Source organism: Chenopodium quinoa, unplaced genomic scaffold, assembly GCF_001683475.1.
Source record: "Chenopodium quinoa cultivar QQ74 unplaced genomic scaffold, ASM168347v1, whole genome shotgun sequence".
NCBI lineage: Eukaryota > Viridiplantae > Streptophyta > Magnoliopsida > Caryophyllales > Amaranthaceae > Chenopodium > Chenopodium quinoa.
Window position 1 is genome coordinate 1,810,275 of NW_018744080.1, and position 22,727 is coordinate 1,833,001.

The 22,727-nt window shown below is 36.0% G+C and overlaps 1 protein-coding gene across 1 annotated transcript; it reads right to left on the reverse strand.

Annotated features, from left to right (window-relative positions):
* Positions 1-775: 775 nt before the first annotated feature.
* LOC110691445 (cytochrome P450 704C1-like) lies at positions 776-2,091 on the reverse strand. Its single transcript, XM_021868382.1, has 3 exons — positions 2,000-2,091; positions 1,597-1,887; positions 776-1,514 (listed from the first exon to the last, which is right to left on the reverse strand). The coding sequence occupies exons 1-3, from the start codon at positions 2,009-2,011 to the stop codon at positions 1,047-1,049; spliced, it is 771 nt and encodes a 256-aa protein (XP_021724074.1). The 5' UTR covers positions 2,012-2,091; the 3' UTR covers positions 776-1,046.
* Between the last annotated feature and the right edge of the window lie 20,636 nt (positions 2,092-22,727).

Genomic DNA, 22,727 nt, shown 5'->3' on the forward strand with positions numbered 1-22,727 from the left:
TTCCTTGCCTATAATATGGTATATATTTTCTTGTTAGTGTTGCTGAGAAAATTCTGGCAGTTGCTAATAGGGGTGTACAAAAACTGGACCGGACCTGAAACCGGACCTGAACCGACCTGATCCGGACCGGACCTGACCCGGACCTGTTGATTAAAAATCAAGGTTCCCGGTTCCGGTCCGGACCCGGTCTAAACCCGGGGTTTTCAGGTCCGGACCTGAAACCCGGAAAAATTGTTTTTTTTTTTAAAAAAAAAAAAAAAAAAAAAAAAAAAAAAATTAAAATAATGCTGCTGCTTCCTGCTTGACAGCTTGAGGCCTTGAGTGACGCTTGAATTCTCTTTCATTTCACTCTAACCCTAACAAACAGGCTGTCTCCACTCTCCCCCTCTCCCTCACGCAGACACGCAGTCACGCAAGTCTCAGCCGAGTCAGCCCAACGCGGCAACGCCCACCGCCGACACCTCCTGCCTTCCTCACTCTCTCAGGCGAAGCCCAGGCGCCCACCGACCACCGCATGAGACAGCTACTGCGCGATTTTCCATTTCTCCGGTAAGTTATTTTTTTTTTAATGTAAATCTAAATTATCTAATTATGTTTGGGTATTTTGTATTCGAAATAATGAATTAAGTGTTAGAATTTATATGTTTATTCATGTTTCAATTGCTTATAATGATTATTTGATGTTTGCATGTTGAATTTCTTTTTTTTACTTCAATGTTTTCGAATTTATGTTTTTTCTTTTTTGGTTTATTTTCGAATTTCTTTCGAATTTATGTTTTTTTTTTTTGGTTTTTTTTAGTTTAAAGTTTAGGGTTTTAGGGTTTAATGTTTAGAATTGATAACAAGTATGGTTTATCTTCGAATTTATTTATTTTTATGTTTTGGTAATGGGATTGTAGCAGAGGACAATTAGTTTTTCATCATGATTGCATTGTTTATTTTTGTCAAGTACCTGAATTTCTTAGACTCCTTTTGGTTGGACTTTGAAATTAGAGAAAATGCAATTATTTTGATTTCAAAATTAGAAATTGAGAGAAAGGTAGAAATTAGCTTGGTTGATATATGATAAGTTGGAATGTGCCTCTGAAATTGACATAAACTTCAGCAAGTAACGTGTAACACAAAAGAGAAAAATAAAAAGGAAGAGAACAAACAATGAGATTATGAGAGCAATGAAATTTTCTGACTGGAACTGCTAGATAGAGTCTGAGAGTTTCTGTCAATGCAGCATGTAAATACTGCATTCTTTCAAGTGATTCTTCTGTCAAACTAGCAGCAAGTTCTGAAAATTTTCCAACTCCTTCCATTTTCGTAATTTTCCTTACTTCTTCAGCAACCTTTTCCTGTATATTCTGGTGTTTACAAAGCATGTAAACAAACCATGAAAGTGTAACTGCTGTTGTGTCTTTACCCGCAATTACAAAGCTCAAGATTATATCTCTCAGATACTTCAAATCAGTGTCGCTCTGCTCCAGGAACCTTGACAAGATATCATCCTTTTTCATCTGCATTTCCTACAAATTCACACAGAAAGAATGCATTAATCTCCTCAGTAAACCGATATGATTACAGACTTCTAAGTTATGATTCACTTACTGAGACATTGCTTTGTGAACTTTTCATTAGTTCCACTTTGTTACTGATTAATTTGTAAACAAAATCATCAACAGTTTTGACACTTCTCTTAAGTTTAGCCTCTGCGCCAATGTTGAGAAATTTCTTGATAGGCCAAAAGATGTCTACATATCGTAACATGGTTGAAGCACTAGCATCATCAAAAGCCTGGCCAAATTTCTTCCCTTCTTCATTTGAGCCACACATACTGTCTAGATCAACTCCAAATGCAACTTTGAAAATAGAATCTAACGTTGACTTCATAAACAAGTCCTATAGAAAGCCATTTCAAGTTAGTTCGTTACTCCAAAGTCTCCAAAAGTACATAGCTCATCTTATCAGTAAAACACTTTTGTCCAATACAACCAGTAAAACACCATCTTACCTGAATATCCATAATTTGGGTGGAGTGTCACGGAAGGCGGCTAGGGGTGGGGCTGCCAATGAAGCTGGTTGTGTACTTGTGTTGTGTTGTGTGGGCAGTGGTGGATCTGGGTATTGACATAAATTTCAGAAAGTTGGTTGTGTTGTGTTGTGTTGTGTTGTGTGGGCAATGCCTCTCTCATTTTTTTCTTAACATAAATTTCAGAAAGTTGAAAGTATTTCTAATGTGTATTGATATTTCTAATGTGTATATATGGACACTTTTTAAGCTAACTTATACTTTAAAATTTGTGTTTATTCCTGCTAGGCTGCTAAAAGTATGGACTCAGATTATTAAGATTAAATAAGTTGGCTAACCTGTGTGTAGTTCAGGGGTTCTTATTTTTGTTTTTATTCTTGCAGGGAGTGAAGGAAGTCAAGGAACCACGGATTCTTATTCTTGCAATGTAAGTTGCTCTTAAATTTTTTTTATAAAATGGTATGTGTATATAATTGTTACTTTAAAATTACTTATATTGTATATAATTATATTGTAGATGGAGAGCTCTCAATCCAAACGGTCTGCTTCTTTTTCTGAACAAACGTCACAGCCACTTTCTGAAAAGGATATGGAAGAATTGCAATCTACTTTGCCTCCTGATAAGAAGCTAAAAGCGGGGCGGGAATATATATGGAACAGAAAAAGTAAGAGGAAAGCTGAGTATTGGAAATATTACTTAGAGTACGTCGAGAATGGAAAACTACGAGCTGAATGTAAGTTCTGTCCTAAAACTTTTGCTGCTGATGGTAATCTTAATGGTTCAAAAAATGTTAAAAACCATGCAGAATCATGTCTCGGTAATCCTATTAATATAGAAAAAGAAAAGGGCAAAGAAAAGCAAACTAAATTGTATTTTGATCAAGAACATGAGAGTAGTGAATTAAAGTGTGGGAGTAGGATTATTAACTTGAATGATGTTAGAGAGGCATTGATTCACATGATTATTGTTGATGAGTTACCATTTAAGCATGTGGAAAAATCCGGTTTTAGGCACTTTGTGCAAGTTGCATGTCCACAATTTCACATTCCATCTCGTGTTACCATTGCTCGTGATTGTTTAAAGTTGTATTATAGTGAAAAAGAGAAATTGAGAGAAATGTTTAAGACATGTCAAAGAATTTCTGTGACCACTGATACTTGGACTTCAATACAAAGAATTAATTATATGTGTCTTACAGCTCATTTCATTGATAATGACTGGAAATTGAATAAAAAGATCATAAATTTTTGTCCAATTTCTAGTCATAAAGGAGAGGCTATTGGAAAAGCAGTTGAGGCATGTTTAGAGTATTGGGGTATTGATGATAAACTTTTTACTGTCACTGTTGATAATGCTTCTTCAAATGATGTTGCTTGTGCACACTTGAGTAGAATGGTTAGAAGAACAGGATGTATAAATGATGGAAAAAATCTCCATGTTAGATGCATTGCTCATATCATTAATTTAATTGTGTGGGATGGTATTAGAGAACATGGTGTGTGCATTGATAGAGTTAGAAATGCTGTGAAATATGTTAAGAATTCCCCTGCAAGAATACTTAGATTCAAAGATCTTGTGCAAAAAGCAAACATAGATTCAAAATCTTCTTTATCCTTTGATGTCCCCACTCGTTGGAACTCCACATACATAATGTTGGAAACGGCTTTGAAGTTTCGACGTGTTTTTAGTGGGTTATCTCTTCCTGATGGAGAGGATTTGAATGACAATGAAAGGCCTCCCGAACCCGAAGATTGGGAAAAAGTGGAGAGGTTGGTTTTGTTTCTAGGGGGGTTTTATCTGTTAACTAAACGAATTTCTGGTTCCCATTATGTGACAGCTAATAAAGGTTTAGGAGAAATTGCTTCTATGTATGATATGTTGAATAATTGGGAACAAAGTGAGGACTTGAATTTTCAAGCCATGGCCATTGCAATGAAAAAAAAGTTTGATAAGTATTGGGGGGATGTGGATAAGATGAATAAGTTCATTTATGTTGCTCTTCTTCTCGACCCTCACTCTAAGATGGTCATTGTTGAATTGACACTAACGGATATGCATGGACCGGAAAAGGGTACAAAACTTGCTAATGATGTGAAGGAGTTCGCTTACTCTTTATTTGAGGAATATAGAAAAATGTATGCTACTTCTAATATTCCAGATTGTGGAGATAATATGTCAATGGATATTGATAATAGTAAAGGAGTGGGTTCCGATTATGTGAGGAAACTAAAAGAAAGAGCAAAACGATTGAAGGGGACAAGTGGGTATGCGATAAGTGAGTTGGATAGGTACTTAAATGATCAATTAGGGCCGGAGGAGGAAGAACAAGATGCATTGACATGGTGGGGTAAGAATGGTCAGCGTTATGTGATTCTTAATCGCATGGCACGTGACATACTAGCCATCCCATTGTCGACCGTTGCATCGGAATCTGCTTTTAGTACGGGAGGTCGTACTCTAGATCCATTTCGGAGTTCTTTAACTCCTAAGGTAATGCATCGTTATCTTTTTATTTTATAAAATCAAGTTTGTTTATATCTTAATATGACTTTGTTTATACATATTTGTGTAATATTTTTGTATTGAAGATGGTTCAAGCGTTACTTTGCACACAAGATTGGCTTAGAGCTAAGGAAGTGCCAATTGTTGATGTGGAAGAAAATTTGAAAGAGTTAGAGGAAATAGAGAAAGGTAGTAATAATTTTATGTATTTGAAATTTTGTTACACCAAATTTATTATTTCATTGTTATCAATCATTAATATATTCTATATTGTATTTTATTTAGAGGTGCAACGTGGTGAATCTAACGATGTAGACGATGAAGTTGTTTTCGTGGACTCATTAGTGTGAATCACGCGATCAAAGGGAAAACAACTCGTTGGAGAATTTATGTATTCCTAGTACTTGAGAGTTGAGAGTTGAGACTTAAGAGAATTTATGTAATTTTATGAGTTTTCGTGGACTTATTTGTATTTTCGGTGGACTCATTTGTATTTTTGGTGTTTGAGAATCGGGACTTTATAGACTTTATGTAGTTTTGTAATTGATAATTTTGGTTTGTATGTAATTATTAAATTATGCAACAGGTCTAAAAATCACAAAACAGGTCCATATGCAGGTCCATATGCAGGTCCAACAGGTTTTGTATTAAAAATAAAAAAAAAAACGAAAAAGACACAAAACAGGTCCATTCAGGTCCAAACCCGGACCGGACCTGATTTTTCAGGTCTGGCCCGGAACCGGACCTGTTAATTCAGGTCCGGTCCCCGGTCCTCATAATTACCCAATTCAGGTCCCCGGTCCAAACAGGTCCGGTCCAGGTCCGGTCCGGTTTTGGACCGGTGTACACCCCTAGTTGCTAATCCATTCTACAATTGGAACATGATCTCGATTGGCGACATTAATTCCTAGTCCACTGCCCCTTCAGATGTGATTAGCAAACTCACAATCGTGGAAAATGTTATTCAAGGTTTCCAATTTTCCCCGTGTTGTACTATTATTCTTCGATCTACAAAGTTGGTTATTGTACGTGATTTTCTCTTAGGCCACTTTTCAATCTTTCGTTTTCTACAGGTAACGGTTTGAATGTTCTACATTTGCTGACATTCATTGAATTTATATGTATAGTGATTACTATTCAAGATTTGTGCAGTGTGCTTTGATTAATGTCTTTAATTACGCTAGTGATTAATATTCTGTTTACATTTTGTGAATGAGAAAATTAACATTTTAAAATTTGTGTCAAAACGCTGTCTGATAACAAATCATCGAGAATTATCTAATTAATATTATAGTCACTGTCGATCTTTCAATTAGTTCATTACTATAATTTGAAAACTCTCATTTATTTTCAGGATGTGAATGTCAAATCGAGCTCAAGAGGCTGGTTGATCGAGCCGGTTCATGACTCCTAGTAAGTTTCCGAGGAGCTCTGATTTTTCGTGTAATTGAAAATTCATACAGAGAGATAGTAAGTTTCAAATTTGTGAAGTAGATAGAGACAAAATTGTCAAATTTTTGAAGATGGACCATTGTATCATTTAATTAACTAGCTTTTTTTAGTTATTTCGTATTACTTATTGTGAATTGTGAGAGACATATTTGTAATTTACAAGTAAATTAATTCAGTATTATTGTAGAGTTGATGATGTATATGTAGATGTGTTGCTTAAATTTGGCCTTATATTGGTTAGATTGATAATTATTGTATTTTATAAAAGTTTATTATTAACTTATGGACTTCACATTAAAAAAAATGTAGTGTACAAGTGGTGGAAGTATCATAATTTGCTACTCCTTCCATTATATTTATTTATTTATTTTTAAAGCATTAATCGTAACTGGCGTTAGGCTATGACAGTTACAAATAATACTCTATTTGTAACCGGCGTAACTTAATGCCAGTTACGAATAGTATGCTTTCTAACTTGGGAAAAAGACTTTTTTGTAACTGGCGTTATGTTAAGCCAGTTACGAATAGTACGTTATTTGTAACTAACATTAGTCGGTTACAAATAATATTCACTAGTTATAACGGTGGCATTCGCAACCAACAATGCCAGTTACAAAAAATCAATTTTGCCAGTTACAAATAGCATTTTTTCTACTAGTGGTTGTGTCCTATAAATGACACCAACATAATATAAATTGATACCAATAACATTTTTATTGGTGCAAAATTTCCTCCCTCTCACGAATTAATTGTAAATGTGTTAAGTTTTCAAAGTTACAACTAAAGGAATCTCAAATGTGTTAATATATAATATAAATGGGCTTAATTTGGTATACTTACAGCCAATACTCATACTAGTAGCCCTATGTTGGTAAGAAAACATATTTTCACATACATATTAACAAAATTATCAAAATGTGATGCATCGTAACCTGAAATAACCATAATGTAATAAAATCATTAAATGAACATGTAGTTTGACTTACATCCACGTACCATAATGTAATACAATCATCACCGATTACCATAGTAGTACTAGCAAAATATACATTATATTGCATTCTATTTTGGTATACCTATCAAAAAAACAAGGCATCACCTCTACTCTTAGGAAGCATCCATGGGTTGAGCTATATATTAACAAAATCATCAACCCATGGAACAATATACCAACTGAGCATCAAAAAATACCATCTTTTCTGTCATTGGGATACTAACGTAAAATGAACCCATCATCATCTAATACCATGATGTAAACCTAATAGCCTCCATAAACTACAAATGTATCGGCACCAAAAATAATTACAGGTTGCACTACACTAAGGAAATCAGTTTCCTACGTTGGTATCCCAATCTTGCACTAACTTGTGAACCTCCGCACGACGTTCATTCGACGAGCAACAAAGGTCACCCAACAAAAGTCTCGCCCTACCAATTTCTAATGTCTCCTGCAGAGCATTTATAGACAAGTCAAATATTATGTTACTACTCCTATTTTGAAATATTAAGTTAGTAATCCTACTATATAATATACATGGACTTATATAATCTTAAATAAGAGACAAAAACAAATTGTTAGTGACTTACCCAACTAAACTTGGTTTCAAACCGTTCCACAGAGTTCTTTATGCAAGCTAGCATTAATGGGCCGTCACTGAAGCTGTAACATTGGCACGCGGGATTGAAATAGTAACATCAGTTGACGTCAATAATCAACATACTTAAAATGTTAATTGGTTACAAAATACAAAAATTTCCTTACTCTTTAGTAGGTTCTTGAATGTTAATAGGTTCTACGACCCATTCCATCATAGGTCCTTCTTGCCAGTCGTCGTCCAAGTGCTTGAGAATTTTGTCCATTTCGGCCCTCTGATTTAATGAAAAAATGTTAGTTACCATTTCAATATAAAAAATGAAAGCAATTAAACCATGCCTTATATACACACCAACTCATCTAGGACATCATCGTGGATGAAAGCCGGTTCGAAATGAGAGGAATCTATAAGCCATATCTTTTCATCCTTCAGGTGAAAGGATGCACACCACCAGTGATCATCCTCGAGAACGGGAACAAATACCTTTTCCAAATGTCAGGCACATGAGTCTCTTCATATTAGTTATCTTAATATGTCATATAGTAATTCATTTATGAGAACTATAAATAGAGTATTCAACTCATAGCAGCGACATTCTTTGTCAAGACACTACGAAAAGCATCACAATATTTGTCAGTAATGTCTTTAGCCGAACCAGACTTATCCATTATGGTCATCTGCAAAATTGATATCCAACAAAAACAACCTTATATAAAATTGTGAATATAGCACCAAAATAAACGTAACAACATATAGAAATGCCACGTACTGCAACCAAAGGATCGAACATCAATCTGTGACTACGCCCCTCGAACTGCACAGACCACTCTTTTGTGTACATCTTTGCATCTACCCTAACATACTATGTCCCCACACGGCTGGTTGGAGTCATAACACCATGGCAGAAATCCTTGCATACCTCCTGGCCTTCACATGCAATCAAAGTAGGACCACTGCAAACATAGGACGCATTTATATTTTGTATATTAAGTGTAATGAAAACATACATCAGAGTTGCAGAAGTGGTCTAATACCTTCCCATATCTGGAGTCCATGAACGGACATAACTTAGATATCGCCGATCCTTCTTCGTTAGCACTTGACCCTTTCTACCAAACTGCAATCCCTTTTCAGAGGGCTTGCGGGGACTTTTGCTACACTATCCCTTTTCCTTTTGGGGCGTTTTGTTGAAACATCCCCAATGTCCTGGTCAACAGGCCCCCCTTTACCAGTACTGATATCATCCTCCACACCACCAACACCACCCGCACCCCCAAATACGGCACAAAAATCTATTGTCTCAAGTACCTGGTTCTATAGACATGTCACCAACACAACACATACCTCAAATATTAAAATATTAAAATAAAAACAAAACTAATAAAAGGCACCAAACAATCAAGATGTTCAAGAAAAAAATCATTCCAAACATTACTAGAGAGAGATTTAATCGCAACTAATAAAAACTAATAAAGCAACCAAGGTTATGTCTTTACAACAAGAACATAAAAACCAACACTAGAGTATTTCAGTGTTACAGTTGTGGGACCTCATTCCAGTTGACTCACCATATTTGCAAGGCTCATAAATGGTTCAGTCATTTGTTGTTCTACAGTAAGCTCTCCAGTTTGGCCACCACCTTCAGCACGGTTAGCCTCAATAGGCTGTCCCCCGCCCATTTCAGCTCCCTTAAACTGAGCCTCTGAGTTAGCAACACCATCACCGACCCTTAAAGATCCACCGTCGTCCTTTGCATTTGCATTATCTTGGTTCTATTGAGAGTCAACATTCTGATGATCAAGGTGTCCTAGTTGTCCATCAAGAGTGCTCATCTCTACATTGTGCTCATGAAGTTGTTTTTCCTCCGAAGACACCGAAACTACTATATCAGCGGCTTTCTTCTCAGAGGGTGGACGAATAACCACCCGGCTCCCACAGCTGTAATGTTGCTCAAGCCGAGTAAGCCACGGTTTGAACTTCTCCTCAAACCATTCAGGTGTCATAGCCTTCAATACCTACAATAAAATCAAAATAATTAAGTAAACACAAGTACATAAAGAGGGGGGAAATCTATCTGCAGCTTGGAAGGCCCTTTAAAAATAGACTTATTGCTCCAATATGAGCCTCAAAGATGCACCAAAACAATTCATAATTCCAACTCATAACTATCTCAAATAAATATATTCTATTGTCAATATTATCATAATGAAATATATTAAAAGGTATCTTCTGATCAATACTTAGAAGCTAAATTCATTACAAACATTTTCTGCAATTTGATGAAAGAGGAACAAAATCCTTCTACCTAAAACTTGTAAGTACTCTAATTGGACCATATCAAGATCAACCATGCCCATTAATTGTAGCCCTAATTAGCCAAAAGCCATCAGCCAATTTTGTTGTTGCCAACTACAGATTCTCATCAGATACCTCACATATAATCTTCTATGGCTAATAATATTTTATTTTAAATTATTGGTAATTTATTTTTTCAATAAGTTTAACCACTTTACAGATTTTTAAAAAATGAAAATTTGGAAATCAAAATAACTTAATAACCATATGGTTAATAGAAGACGAATACACCAGCAAGGACCCCCAAAATTTACAAGAAACAGAAATGACAGCTTATAAATATACCCCCATCATGTCCTACTACTAAATATAGTTTGCTTACCTCATTTGCAACCGTGACTTCAAAGGGCTCGACACTGTCTCGCGGGACCCAAGGATGCCTCTCCCCATAAGCCACATCCAATGACTACAAAAACAAGTGCACCACAATCAACACTAGCGGAAAACACATAAAATAACAACATATTACCGACTTAATTACAAACGAACTACTTACTTTCATCAACCCATATTCTTTGGTTTTCTTCACATCCTTCTCATATCCTTCCCTAATCTTCTCCACAGTCCATACCTCAATCCTCGGATACACACCCCACCTTATCGGAGTCATACAAAGTCGATCGAGGTAGAAAATCTGAAACGAATTTACAAAAATCTCAGCCTTAAAGAGTGTGTGATATAAAATAATGAAACCCAAAGACAGAGAAAAACCATTTGCATAATCATGTACATTTAAAAAGTAGCCTTACTTAAAAATTTACCCATAATGAAACATGTAGCCTTCACTTTAAAAAATAGCATGTAAGCAGCAATTTACTTAAAAAATAGAATGGTTCTAGTAAAACATTAATAAACATGTAACTTAAAAAAAAAGAACTTAATACAGGAGCATGTAACACACTTCAAATGAGACATGGAGATGGAGTTCAGGACTTTGAGCCTCTCCTATCCTAATTCTAAGACCATAACTATTCTCAATACACTAACACATACCACTATCGTTTTCACACAAATAACTATCAGTTGTAGCATAATCAAAATCTTTTACATCCGTGAGAGAGTAAACCATGAAATGTCAACGTAAAACCAATATATAAACCAAATAAACTACTATATAAACAATAACTAACCATGAGAAAAAGAGAACAACCACCCGCCCCTACAGCATAACCAGAAGGTTTAAATCTTGTAGCAAAGTCTCTAGCACATGTCATGAGCCACTCATGCGCCAAAGTGCACCAATCATAATCCTGTGCATCCACTCCAACACAAACTGGAGGACCCAGGGAAGCTGCCAAATGTTTTCCTCATGTAGTCGGGCATATCAGCCCCCCCCCATCATCGCTACCAAAAAACCAATCATGAATTCATCTTGGTCCTTCCACGTAATTATGGGCATTGTCAGAATTTTCTCAGCAGCCAGGTCCATAGACATTCCACACCTACCATTCTTGTCTTTAACACCATATAATTTATTAATTATAAAAGCAAATTTTTGTTTCAATGCCAAACCACCATCAGTTACTTTCCTTGGAAGATCCTTACTTCCGGCAGGAAGACCTAAGATGCAACGCCATTGTGTACGGCAGAGCGGCACCATCCTTCCGTCACCCATTTCAAAAAGTCCTCTCTGACCATCAACCCTACTCATCAGCCAATAAGCAAATCCCCGACAAAACTTTCCATTATGCAACTTAATGACATGGAAAAGGTCACCGAAGCCACATCTTTCGATTATCGCACGCCTATCCTTATCCTTTTTCAACTTTTCCAACAATCCACCTATTGCTTCAACTTTGCACATGAAGTTTGCGGACTGGAACAAAATATTACAAATGCATCATTAATATCACAAAGCCACCTAAAAAGATCATTAAATTACTAAATAAAAAAATTAACTTTATACCTTCCCAAACACAGTAAGTTTTTTGTGTAACAACAAGTATGCCTTTTTGTTTCACCATTTGACCTTCAGACTGAACACCTTGGTCTTGTGGCTGAAACACTTGAGGCTGAAACACTTGTGGCCGAAAATCTTGGGACTGAAAACTTTGAGACTGGAAACCATGTCGTTGCTGAAAAGCTTGTGGTTGAAAATCATGTGGTTGAAATCCTGGCAGTGGAAACCCTTGTTGTTGAAACCCTTATGGATGAAAACCTTGTGGTTCAAACCCTTGTGGATGAAATCCTTCTTCCTGCAACAGTTATATGAGCTAATTCAATTACACTAAGCTTAATAGTCTTATTAGTAAAACTGAAAGTTCAGTAAAGTGTTGACATTAATAAAGAGATTAAGCTATCACATGTCTTCTACCAATTATGAAAGTTGAAGCAGAATGAACAACACATAATAGGAGGGACAATAATCCAAGAAAAATTTCCAACAGCAAAGTGCACACATTTAAGGTACAAAAGCATAACAAGTTGCCACAGTAGGTTAACTGAGTCATATGCAAGACATGCAAACAACTAAACAAGTGCTATTTGCTCCAGTAGCAATCACAAAAGAGGTGGGGAAGGACTAGAGCATTAGTAAGGGACATAACAACTTATTAGGCTCTCCTAAATATATCACAAAAGTATTTTTGGGAATTTGAGGACAGGTATGGTTTGGGTTTTTTGGGGCTGTAAACACATTAATGATTTAGAGTTTCTCCATGCTTTTTAAATATAGAACTGGCTAATCATTAAAAGAAGTAGATCTCTAGATCATAAACACAAAAACCCGGGCAAATGTGTTCGTTAAATCATCCACCTCAATTTCAGGCATTCCAAAATAATCCACAAATAAGCTCTAAAAATCTAGCTAAGAACCTTAATCAAATCCAAACTAAGCCCTGACATGGTTAAACACAGAAGTTCACTTTAACTTTTTATTCAAAATAACTAATAATCTCTCCTAATGAATACTTGTCTTCACTAAAAATTGAAAAGAAATTGATTTGTCTTCCATCTTTGGTTCTAAATTTCTAATCTGCCTCTAATTTCTCTTATCTCCCAATAATGTTTTGGTGATTACCAAACGTTCCATTATTTCACCATCTCATTCTTAAAAATAATATTCTCACCTACCCTACTCAATAAGTTAATAAGTAACCATAACTACATATCAAATCACTAAGACCTTGACCCTCATCACCATAAATAATGATAATTTCACAATTATAAAGGTCCACGATAGCAGCAACCTCCACCATTTGATAAAGTTAAAGATAAGAATGACCCCATAGTAAAACAAATAAGTAACACAGTACAGCGGAATGCTATCAACCAAGTGATAGAATATGTATTCTGTATACAATAAAAAGAACTATACTAGCCGTAGGGCATAATAAATTGACATACATAGTTCACAAAAGACCAGCACTGAAAATAATTCCTTTAGCACATTATTCACAAGACTAGGATGAAGCACGATAGAATTACTCCATGATAGACAAGCCTATTCAATTATCAAGATTTGATGCCCTACTTGCGAAACCAACAAAACTTAGCAACCCCAAAACATAAAGACAACTCCCATATTATCCCAAACAATAACCTCAATGTAAGTAATGACTATAAATAAAAAAAATAAAAAAAAACCTCAATTTAAGTATTGTAATTGATCACAAGCAATTCAATATCAAAAGTAGCAAATAAATGCGTCCACACATTTAGTTTCTAAACAAAATAAACTAGCTTAAAATCAGCGATAGTGCAGAAACAAACAAACAATAATGTACATGTAGTTCACACACACCTCGCTTATCAACTGGTGTGGTGTACAGGAACTTCAGCCCGCTTCCTGCTACTAGACGGAAGTGGCGTGGGAGATGTCGTAGGTGGTGCCCTTGGTCGTGGCCTAGATGCTACCTTGGGTGGTGCCCTAGGTGGTAGTACAACAGATTTTTTCCGACCAACACCCCTCCGCGTTTCCTCAACATTTGGAATGCGTCTTCGCCGGACCGGGATAGTTTCCCTCATTGCTTCATCATCATCGAATGTAACATCCTCACTAGTAGCGACATAATCCTCATCTTGAGAAAAATCATCCTCACTGTTGGATTCCATATCATCATCATCATAAAGAACATTTGCTTCCGGCTCCAAATTAATTTCATGCTTCCTTTTGCGAGGAGCAGGATTGCTAGAAAAAGCAGGTTGATCCCTCATTATCTCACGCACACTGGCCTGCAAATACACAAATCAATAAAGACGTACCCTAAGGGACTAACAAACAGGTTAAAATATAACAAACAGGTTAAAATTACTCATAATACCAATAAAATATAACACTATCCAATTTACTGACCCCAATACTACTTCGTGGTCCAAATGAAGAGTCGCCCTTCTTAAACACCATGGATGCGGTTGTATGACACACACACAAGCCATTTAGATGTTTTAGGACGACACCCAACACAAATACACAAATCAAACACAAATACACAAATAAGACAAACACCAGCATCTAATAGAATGAATATCAAAAATTTTGATTCACCCCGCCTAATCATACATAATAAAAAACAACACAAGAAAAACTCCAACATACTTGTTCCATTACTTTTATAAAATACTTCGTACATCTACATTAAAATGTATTATAATAAACTCTTCTCATATAAACTTTTCTTACAATTTTTCGAAATATAATTCAGAACATACTAGCTATGATTACAAGCGTTGTTGATGGTACAGATTACCATACCAACAACATAATTATATACCAACACAACATAATTATATGTACCATACCAACTACATAATTATATGTACCAACCACATTATTAATGGTACAACAATAACTTTAATTACATATTCAACAAAAAAAGGCACTACCAACCAACAAAAAAAGTCCATGTATAACAAAAAAATTCAATTTGGTAACGGGAATAAAGGGTACTAACAGTTCGAGAAAACCAGAAAACCTATTAAAATAAAGCTTTTTATTATTATAACAATAAGGGAACCCAGAGTCCGAGAAACCCTAAAAAAATAACTAATCAAATTGCAAATCACTTACTTCTACATGAATTTGGGTTATATATTAATACTATACTCAGATCAAGCCTTCGAAAATACTCTATTTTAATACCACTGTCCACCATTTTACGACAACAACAATTTTCCTCCAAATTTCAAGACACCACTCCATTTGTAACATCAAAACCCTACATACAACTATATAGCATAAACACGCATAATAGAACACAAAATTACTCAAATTCCCCCAAATTACCCAAATCCCATAAACCCTAACTTCGAAATTGCATGTAGAAAAACTTACAATTACGGAGGAGATTCACCGGAATTAAGTGGTCGTCGTCCTTCGCCGTCAACACGCCGTTCACCGTTCGCCGTTCACCGCCGTTTTCTTTGCTTTCTTTCTCACTCTACGTTGCTTTCTTTCTCACACTTTCTTTCTCACTCTTCTCGTGTTCCCCTCTTTTATATGGGATATTTTCTCTCTTCCCTTTTTGTTTCAAATTTCAAAACCTTTTGTTACCTCTTTCTCTTCCCTTTTACTCCCTTTTTTTTTTTAATTTACCTGCTGCTTGCTTGGGCCCCACCAGTCCTTTTGGTTTATTCAGATAAAACAACAAAGACAAGGGACAATTACTACTTTGCCCTTAGTTGAGTCCAAAGTGGACTCAACTTAGTAAAGACCAAGAAATGCTCGACTTACTCAATGTGGTTCCTCTATGCTAATAATAAAGAAGGAAAGAGTAAACTTTTGATAAACTTGATAAGTTTGGGTTGAAGGTTAATTGCTTAGTTTCTCATTTTATTGAGTTAATCGTTGACTACTTATATAAAAGATAGTCTAGTCATACTCGATTATTAGGAAACAACCCTAACACCTACAACATCCTAAAAAATTTCTTGTGAGACATTGTCGAAAATTCTAAACATAACTCCGTATTCTTTAAATTATCTCTTAGTGTAAAACATCTTTAAAATATTATTTACTTAATATCAATATAGAAAATATATCCTACGTTTACATTTTTCGATTGATTAAATCTCATATATATGGTAGTTTCACTCTCAAATTGTTATATCTCAAATACAAAAACATAATTCTACATAGTAATACTGCATAAGATAAACGAAACCTTAAATTAAAAGACCCTATGTTGGCCACAAATAGGGCAATAAATTGTAATTGGTTTATGGCAAACACGACTAATATAGCTTACCAAGTGGATCTAATTAGTAATTGTAGGAGGACCTTAGCCTTTGTAGAGGTTGGTTCTATAGTGTTTTTTTTAAAAATAATAATAATAAAGGTGTAGGGAATATTTCAAGCATTACCCTAAACTTGAACCCCACTATGATCATACACTAAAGTACGGTGACGTCCAAAGGGAAGGAAACTACAACAAAAGAGTCGCCAACAAGTTTTAGGAACTTGTAAATCGTTCACAAGATGAAGGTTACACCCCATAACGATCCAAGAGATCGTTAACTCCAATAGGTCTGGAACCAAAACTGGAAGTTCGGGGATGAGGGTACGAATCCAATCTAAAAGAGAAAGAACTCGCCCTATAAAATAGGCCTCTACTTTATTCTACTCGTATTCATGTGCGCTTTCTGACTAACATGCAACATTAGGTTTACCTTAAACCTGTTTAATCTATGTTGGTTGAATATTAATGCACAAATAAATCTATTATTGGCGATCACTTGAATTATAACCAAATTAACCCTAAACAAGATTATTAATTATCTTATTAAGCGTGATTTCAAATACAAATTCCCTTTAAACATGCATAAAGGTGTGATCAAACAATAATAATAAATATAATATACATCAAGCAACATAATAATCATAATAATAATAACCATAATTGAAATAATCATGTTAAAGCATAATATTAATAGCAAGATCCTAGGCATGATACTAACAAGATTAATAACAAACCCTAGCATGTCACTAAACATTAAAGATCAAAGTTTTAACCCTAACATTATACTAACATGCTATTAAGAAGAAATAGAAAGCATCATAGAAATCATAATGGATTTAAGAAACTTAATCATTGCCCTAAACATGATACTAGGAAGCATTCTTTTAATCATACTTGATATTAGACGAAATTACACTAAACATGATTTCTATATCATAATATCAATTAAACAATTAAAGCACTTACTTGGATGCCTCGTACCTCTTTCTAATAACAAAATACACACGTTAGTAAATTCAAGGAAAATATTGAATCAAAACAATGAAATTAAATAATTGAAATAGAGATTTGGGACCAAATCCTCAGAAATACCAAACTTTTCACGTCTAGGGCGAAGATAACTTCGAACTTGTTTAGGTGTGTCTAGTGCTAATGTATAAGGAATTGTGTTTGTAAAAGGGCTAGGCTAGAAAGAGGGAGAGAGAGAGAGAATAAGCTTTAGCTTAGAGAGAGAGAAAAAACTTTAGCTTGAGAGAGAAGAATTAGAGAATTCTGGTTATTGAAAAACGATGGTCCAAGGACACTATTTATAAGAAAATAGTCCGGAATTGATAGAAACGAATCAGAGTTCGAAAATGAATAAAACACGCTTCTGTCGCCAGGCGACAGGACTCGTCGCCAGGCGACGAAACTGTCGTTTGGCGATGCATAAGGTTTTCCACGCGTTTTCAACGCGAAATCTATTTTTCAATAAAATAAATTTGTAAAATCCGTACGAAGGGTAAAATCGTAATTTCATTTAAAATACTTCTTTTTTTCCAAATAAAACTCATAAAACATATTTATCAATCGTTTAAAAGAACTTTCTAGAAGATTCTAGAAGATTATATTCAATCCTAATTGCATTGGGAATGATAATTCATAATAGGCCCTCCTCTAGATCATTGGGCCACATATAAGAACCAAACCGGGCCCAATTTAGTATTTTGGCCATAACTTCCTCATTATTCATCGGAATTGGGCTTATAATATATCGTTGGAAAGCTCTTTCGAGCCCAATCCAACTACACCATTATTGGACCCTTGTCATGGACTAAACAAAACTGGATTGGCTATTTTCATAAAATAGAGCAAGTTTTTGAAAACAGAAAGAAAGATTTTTTAATAAAAACTAACCACAACATTAGACTTTCCACACTTTCACTTCATTTGATTATAATTCGACGCAAAAGGTATTCATCACTGGGTTTGGTTTTGGGGAGACACAAATGGGTGTCTACAAAAGGTAAGGGGAAGGGACCTGTCATATGTCAATCCGCCCCGAGCTAACAAACAAGGCCCTTTAGGAGCGCGGAGAGGAAGGGCGAGGAATTTCCTGCCCTAAAGAATTTTTAGTGGGGTTTGATCCAACAACCTTTTGGTTGTGAGATTACAAACCTTATTATTAGACCAAACTTTGTTTGGTGGCTAGTTTTAGAGAACAGAGCTAGTAGAGTTTAGTTCTTCATAATTACTTCGTTTTGTTTTTTGAAAGTTAATTACTCCGTATTTATTTTGCTTTGTGTTTTGGTTTTTTAGACTTCTTTGCAATTTCTTAGCCACGGGGCTTGCCCTCTCTTACTATAAAAATACACTATTCATTCATGCACGCAAATACGCAATGTGTGTCGATGTATGAATACCAATATTGATAAAAAGTGTTATGTTATCTCTTTTACAATTCAAGATTTAACGAATGTGTATAATTTCTGGTAAAAGTGTCAAATAGATGAATGTTACATGTAACTGGATGGTATTTAAGATTTACGTTGTGTACTTTTTTCCACTTTTGGGTCGGGTGAAATCAGGTCGGGTCGATTTTGGGTCATTGTTTTCAAGATAAGTTCGGGTCAGGATTACCAAGTCTAAGCAAATGGGGTCATTCAGGTCGGCTCAATTTTGAGTCAACTAAATTCAGGTGGGATACGTGTAGGGCCAATTCGAGTTTTGGGTGTGTTTTGAGTTAGGTATCAGCTCGAGTTCGGTTTGGGATGTTCGTGTCAGAGCAATTATGGTTTTTAGTATGTTTCAAGTCAAGTGTCGGGTCGAGTTTGGGTCGAGTCAATTTCAAGTTGGGTGTGTTTGGGTTGGGTCAATTTTGGGTTGAGTATGTTTCGGGCAGCCACGGTAAGGTCGGGTCATGTTCAAGTTGTTCTATTTTGTGTCGATACTGTGGATCAAGCTCAAATTGATAATTTATCTGTTGTTAAATTGTTATTGTTAAAATAAGCATTGCAAATTTGGTTTGTGTGTTCGGTTATGGTTGAAGATGAAATTGTTTGAGTGAATTTTGGCACTAGGCATTTTTAGTTCGAGTATAAGGTAATTTTAGTTTGAGAAATTTTGGGTATTGGGCCTGTTTGGGTCAAGAAATTTAGGTTAATATCATATTAGGTTAACTTCATTCGGGTCATTTCGGGTATCAGGTCACTTCGAATATTGGGTCAAGATTAGGTTATTCCACTTTCTGGTCGGGCCAAATTTAGGTTGTTTTCAGGTCAAGTTTTAGAAAGGATTGCCAAGTTTAGGTAGACCTAATAAACGGGTCATTTGGGTCGGGTCAATTTCGGGTGAGCTAACATTCGAATTGGATATATATTAACTTAATTCGGGTTTCGGGTATGTTTTGAGTTAGATATCGGGTCGAGTTCAAGTAAAAAATGTTAAGGTCAACTATATTTGGGTTTTGGGTATGTTAAGGTCAAGTGTTGGGTTGGGTCAATTTTGGGTTGAATATTTTCCGATCATGTTTGGGTCGGTTCACAATCAGGTCAGGTCATGTTCAGGTTGTTTATTTCTTGTCGTTATTATGGATCAAGCTCAAATCAATATACTTTTATGTTTTTATCATTGTAATATAATAAGCATTTTCAATTCGGTTTATGAGTTCGATTATGGTTGGAGATGAAGTCGTTTGAGTCATTTTTGGCACCGGGCATTATTATTAGTTTGAATAAGGTAATTTTAGCTCAGGACATTTTGGGTATCGAATCTTGGGTCAAGCATTTAGTGCTAAAATCAGATCGGATCAATTTTGGTTTGGTCATTTCGAGTATCGGGTCATTTCGAGTATTTGGTCAACTTCACTTTCGAGTCGGATTGATTATGGGTCGTTGTTTACGAGTCAAGTTCAGGTCAGGAATAAGGATTGCCATGGCTACCTAGGCTTCGAAAATGGGTCCTTGGGTCGGGTCAATTTTGGGTAGGGTCATTTTGGTCAATTCGAATTTTGAGTATGTTTGAGTCAAGTTCAAGTCGGGTCAATTCAGGTCGTGTTTTTTTGGGTCGGGTCAATTTGGGTTTTGGGTGTGTTTTCATCAGGATTCAGGTTCAGTTTGGGTCGGGTTTGAAGGAATTATGTCTTCGATAAGTGCAATTACTATATATATCAAGGATCACTATTATGGAAATAATAAATTCATTCTTTTAGGACGTCATTGTTTGGTGCTAGATATGACAAATGATCTTTGGGCTAGTTAAATAGTCCAAAAGCCAATATAATGGATCCTATGAGGTCACACAACAAGGGTAGTGGGTTAAACAAGTAAGAGGCAATGGCCTCATGAGATCATGACATACCACAGGAGTGTTGGGCTAGAGTAGTTTGATTAGGGTTAGGACTTAGGGCTTGACATGGACTATTATTATTTAGTAATATGATCTATAACTAAGATCCATGCCTAGGGTTGAATTAAGTCACAATTAAAAGTAAGTGAATTGTGAAACAAGGCAACTAGTTTTCCCAAAACCCTAAACTCCCTTTTCTCTCTCCTCACTCACGGCCTCCCCTCTCTCCTCACTTTCCTACGAACGGTGCCCCTCGTGGTGGCTCGTGGTGTTCATTGTGGTGGTTCGTGGTTAGTTCGTGTCTCTCTTCTTCGTTGAAGGTTGATTGAAGCGTTCAATCATGACTAACTAGCATTAGTGGAGGTTTAACTTGTGCCTGTGGACCAAGTAGAGGAATCACGCTTGAGGTTCTTTTATCTCCCATTGTTCTTGATCGATCGCACGTGGAATCATGCTTCAAAGGTACAATTATATGTTCTTTATGAGTTATGCAATGATCTTGGTTATTAGATGCTTATGAATATGATTCATTAAATTCCGCTTAGAGTATCTAAAGTCCTACCGGGTCAATATGTTCAAGTAATGGGTTGGGTCCAGTCACAATCAGGTTGTTCTTTTCGGGTCAAGTTCACGTCACAGGTTAGGTCATTTTGGGTCAGATAACATTCGAGTTAATTACGTGTTAGGTCAATTCGGGTTTCAAGTATGTTTCGAGTCGGTATTGAGTTCAAGTAGTATCAATTTTGTATTAATTATCTTCAGTACGGGTCAATCATAGGTTGTTGTTTTCATGTTAACTTTGGGTCACATATTGGGTCAGGATTGCTAAGTTTAGGTAGACTTTGCAAATGGGTCATTTGAGTCTAGTATGTGTTGGGTCAATTCGGGTCTCGAGTATGTTTCGATTCGGATATCGAATCATATTTGGGCATGTTTCGATTCGAATATTAGGTCATTCATTTTATGTCGGTTTTGTGAAGGGATTTCAATGGGGCGGGGTGGGTCGGATGTTGGCCTTCCCATCTCCATCCCCACCTAACATTTTCATACCCATCCCCATCCCCATCCCACGGCGGGTCCAATATTCATCTCCATCCTCGCCCCGGCGGGCAAAACTCCAAAACCATCCTCGCCTCACCCCCACTTGGATATACATCCCCACATTATCCTCACCTCCTAATCCCCACCCAAGACCCACCTAATCTCCGTCTCTCAAATACACAATCCTACATGATTAATACGGATTATAATAATAAAAAAAAAACATTCTTAAAATTACACACCTTTTTATTTATGATATAAGTATAGTATAAAGTATTGTAATTAATATTTTATTTCATGTAATTATTTTATAAAAGTATATAATTTTGATTTAAAAGATATATAGATGTGGGTATAAGGTGTGGTTGGGGCGGGTACGAAGTGTGGCGGGTGGGGTGGGGTGGGGCGGGGATGGGGAGGGTACAACTTAAAATCCACCCCGTCCCATTACCCATGGCGGGTATAGTTTTTATCCCCATCCCTGCCCCACCACTCGCCAAACTAAGACCCATCCCCGCCCCATCGGGGCGGGGATGGGGCAGGTCTCCCACTTGACCCGCCCCACTGACATCCCTAGTTTTGTGGATCAAGCTCAAATCGATAATTTATTCGGATTGTCAATTTAGTTAAAACAATTTGAGTCATTTATGTAGACCTAACAAGCATGTCATTCGGGTCGACTATGAGTCAGATCAATTTAGGTCGGGTTATCTAACATTTGGGTCGGGACAATTCGAGTTTCAAATATGACTAACATTTGGGTTGGGTCAATATAGGTTTCGGGTATGACTTAGATCAGGTCAATTTTGGGTCAGGATGTTCGGGTCAGACCATTTTAGTTTGGGACATTAGGGGTATCGGGTCTGTTCGGGTCAAACACTTTGAGTTTACTTTAGGTCAAGTTAATTTCGGGTTGGGTCATTTCGGGCATCGAGTACAATCGGGTGAGATTGCCAAATCTAGGTCTAGGTAAGAAGTCTTTTTACAGAACCATAGTCTCATATCGAGGAATTCTAGAACTCTAGCTATTAGAGTCATCCATGACTCTAATAAGGGAAAAAAGGTAAATAAATAAAAAAAAACAATTATAAAAAACATTAAGGTAAAATAAAAAAAGAAAAGACAGAACAAAATCTATAAAAAAAAAATGCCCTTTTCAATTTTTTGTTTAATTCAGAACAAAAATTAACTTCTCAAAAAAGAAATTCTAGCAAATTGAGTTCTTCTCTTGTTATTTCCTCAAATGGAGTTCTCAACATGTG

What these genes read in the sequence shown, in the direction of transcription:
- LOC110691445 (XM_021868382.1), bottom strand. An exon ending in GTTCACAAAGCAATGTCTCA is followed by an intron (nt 1,515 to 1,596) that starts GTAAGTGAATCA and finishes GTGAATTTGTAG; the next exon opens with GAAATGCAGATGAAAAAGGA.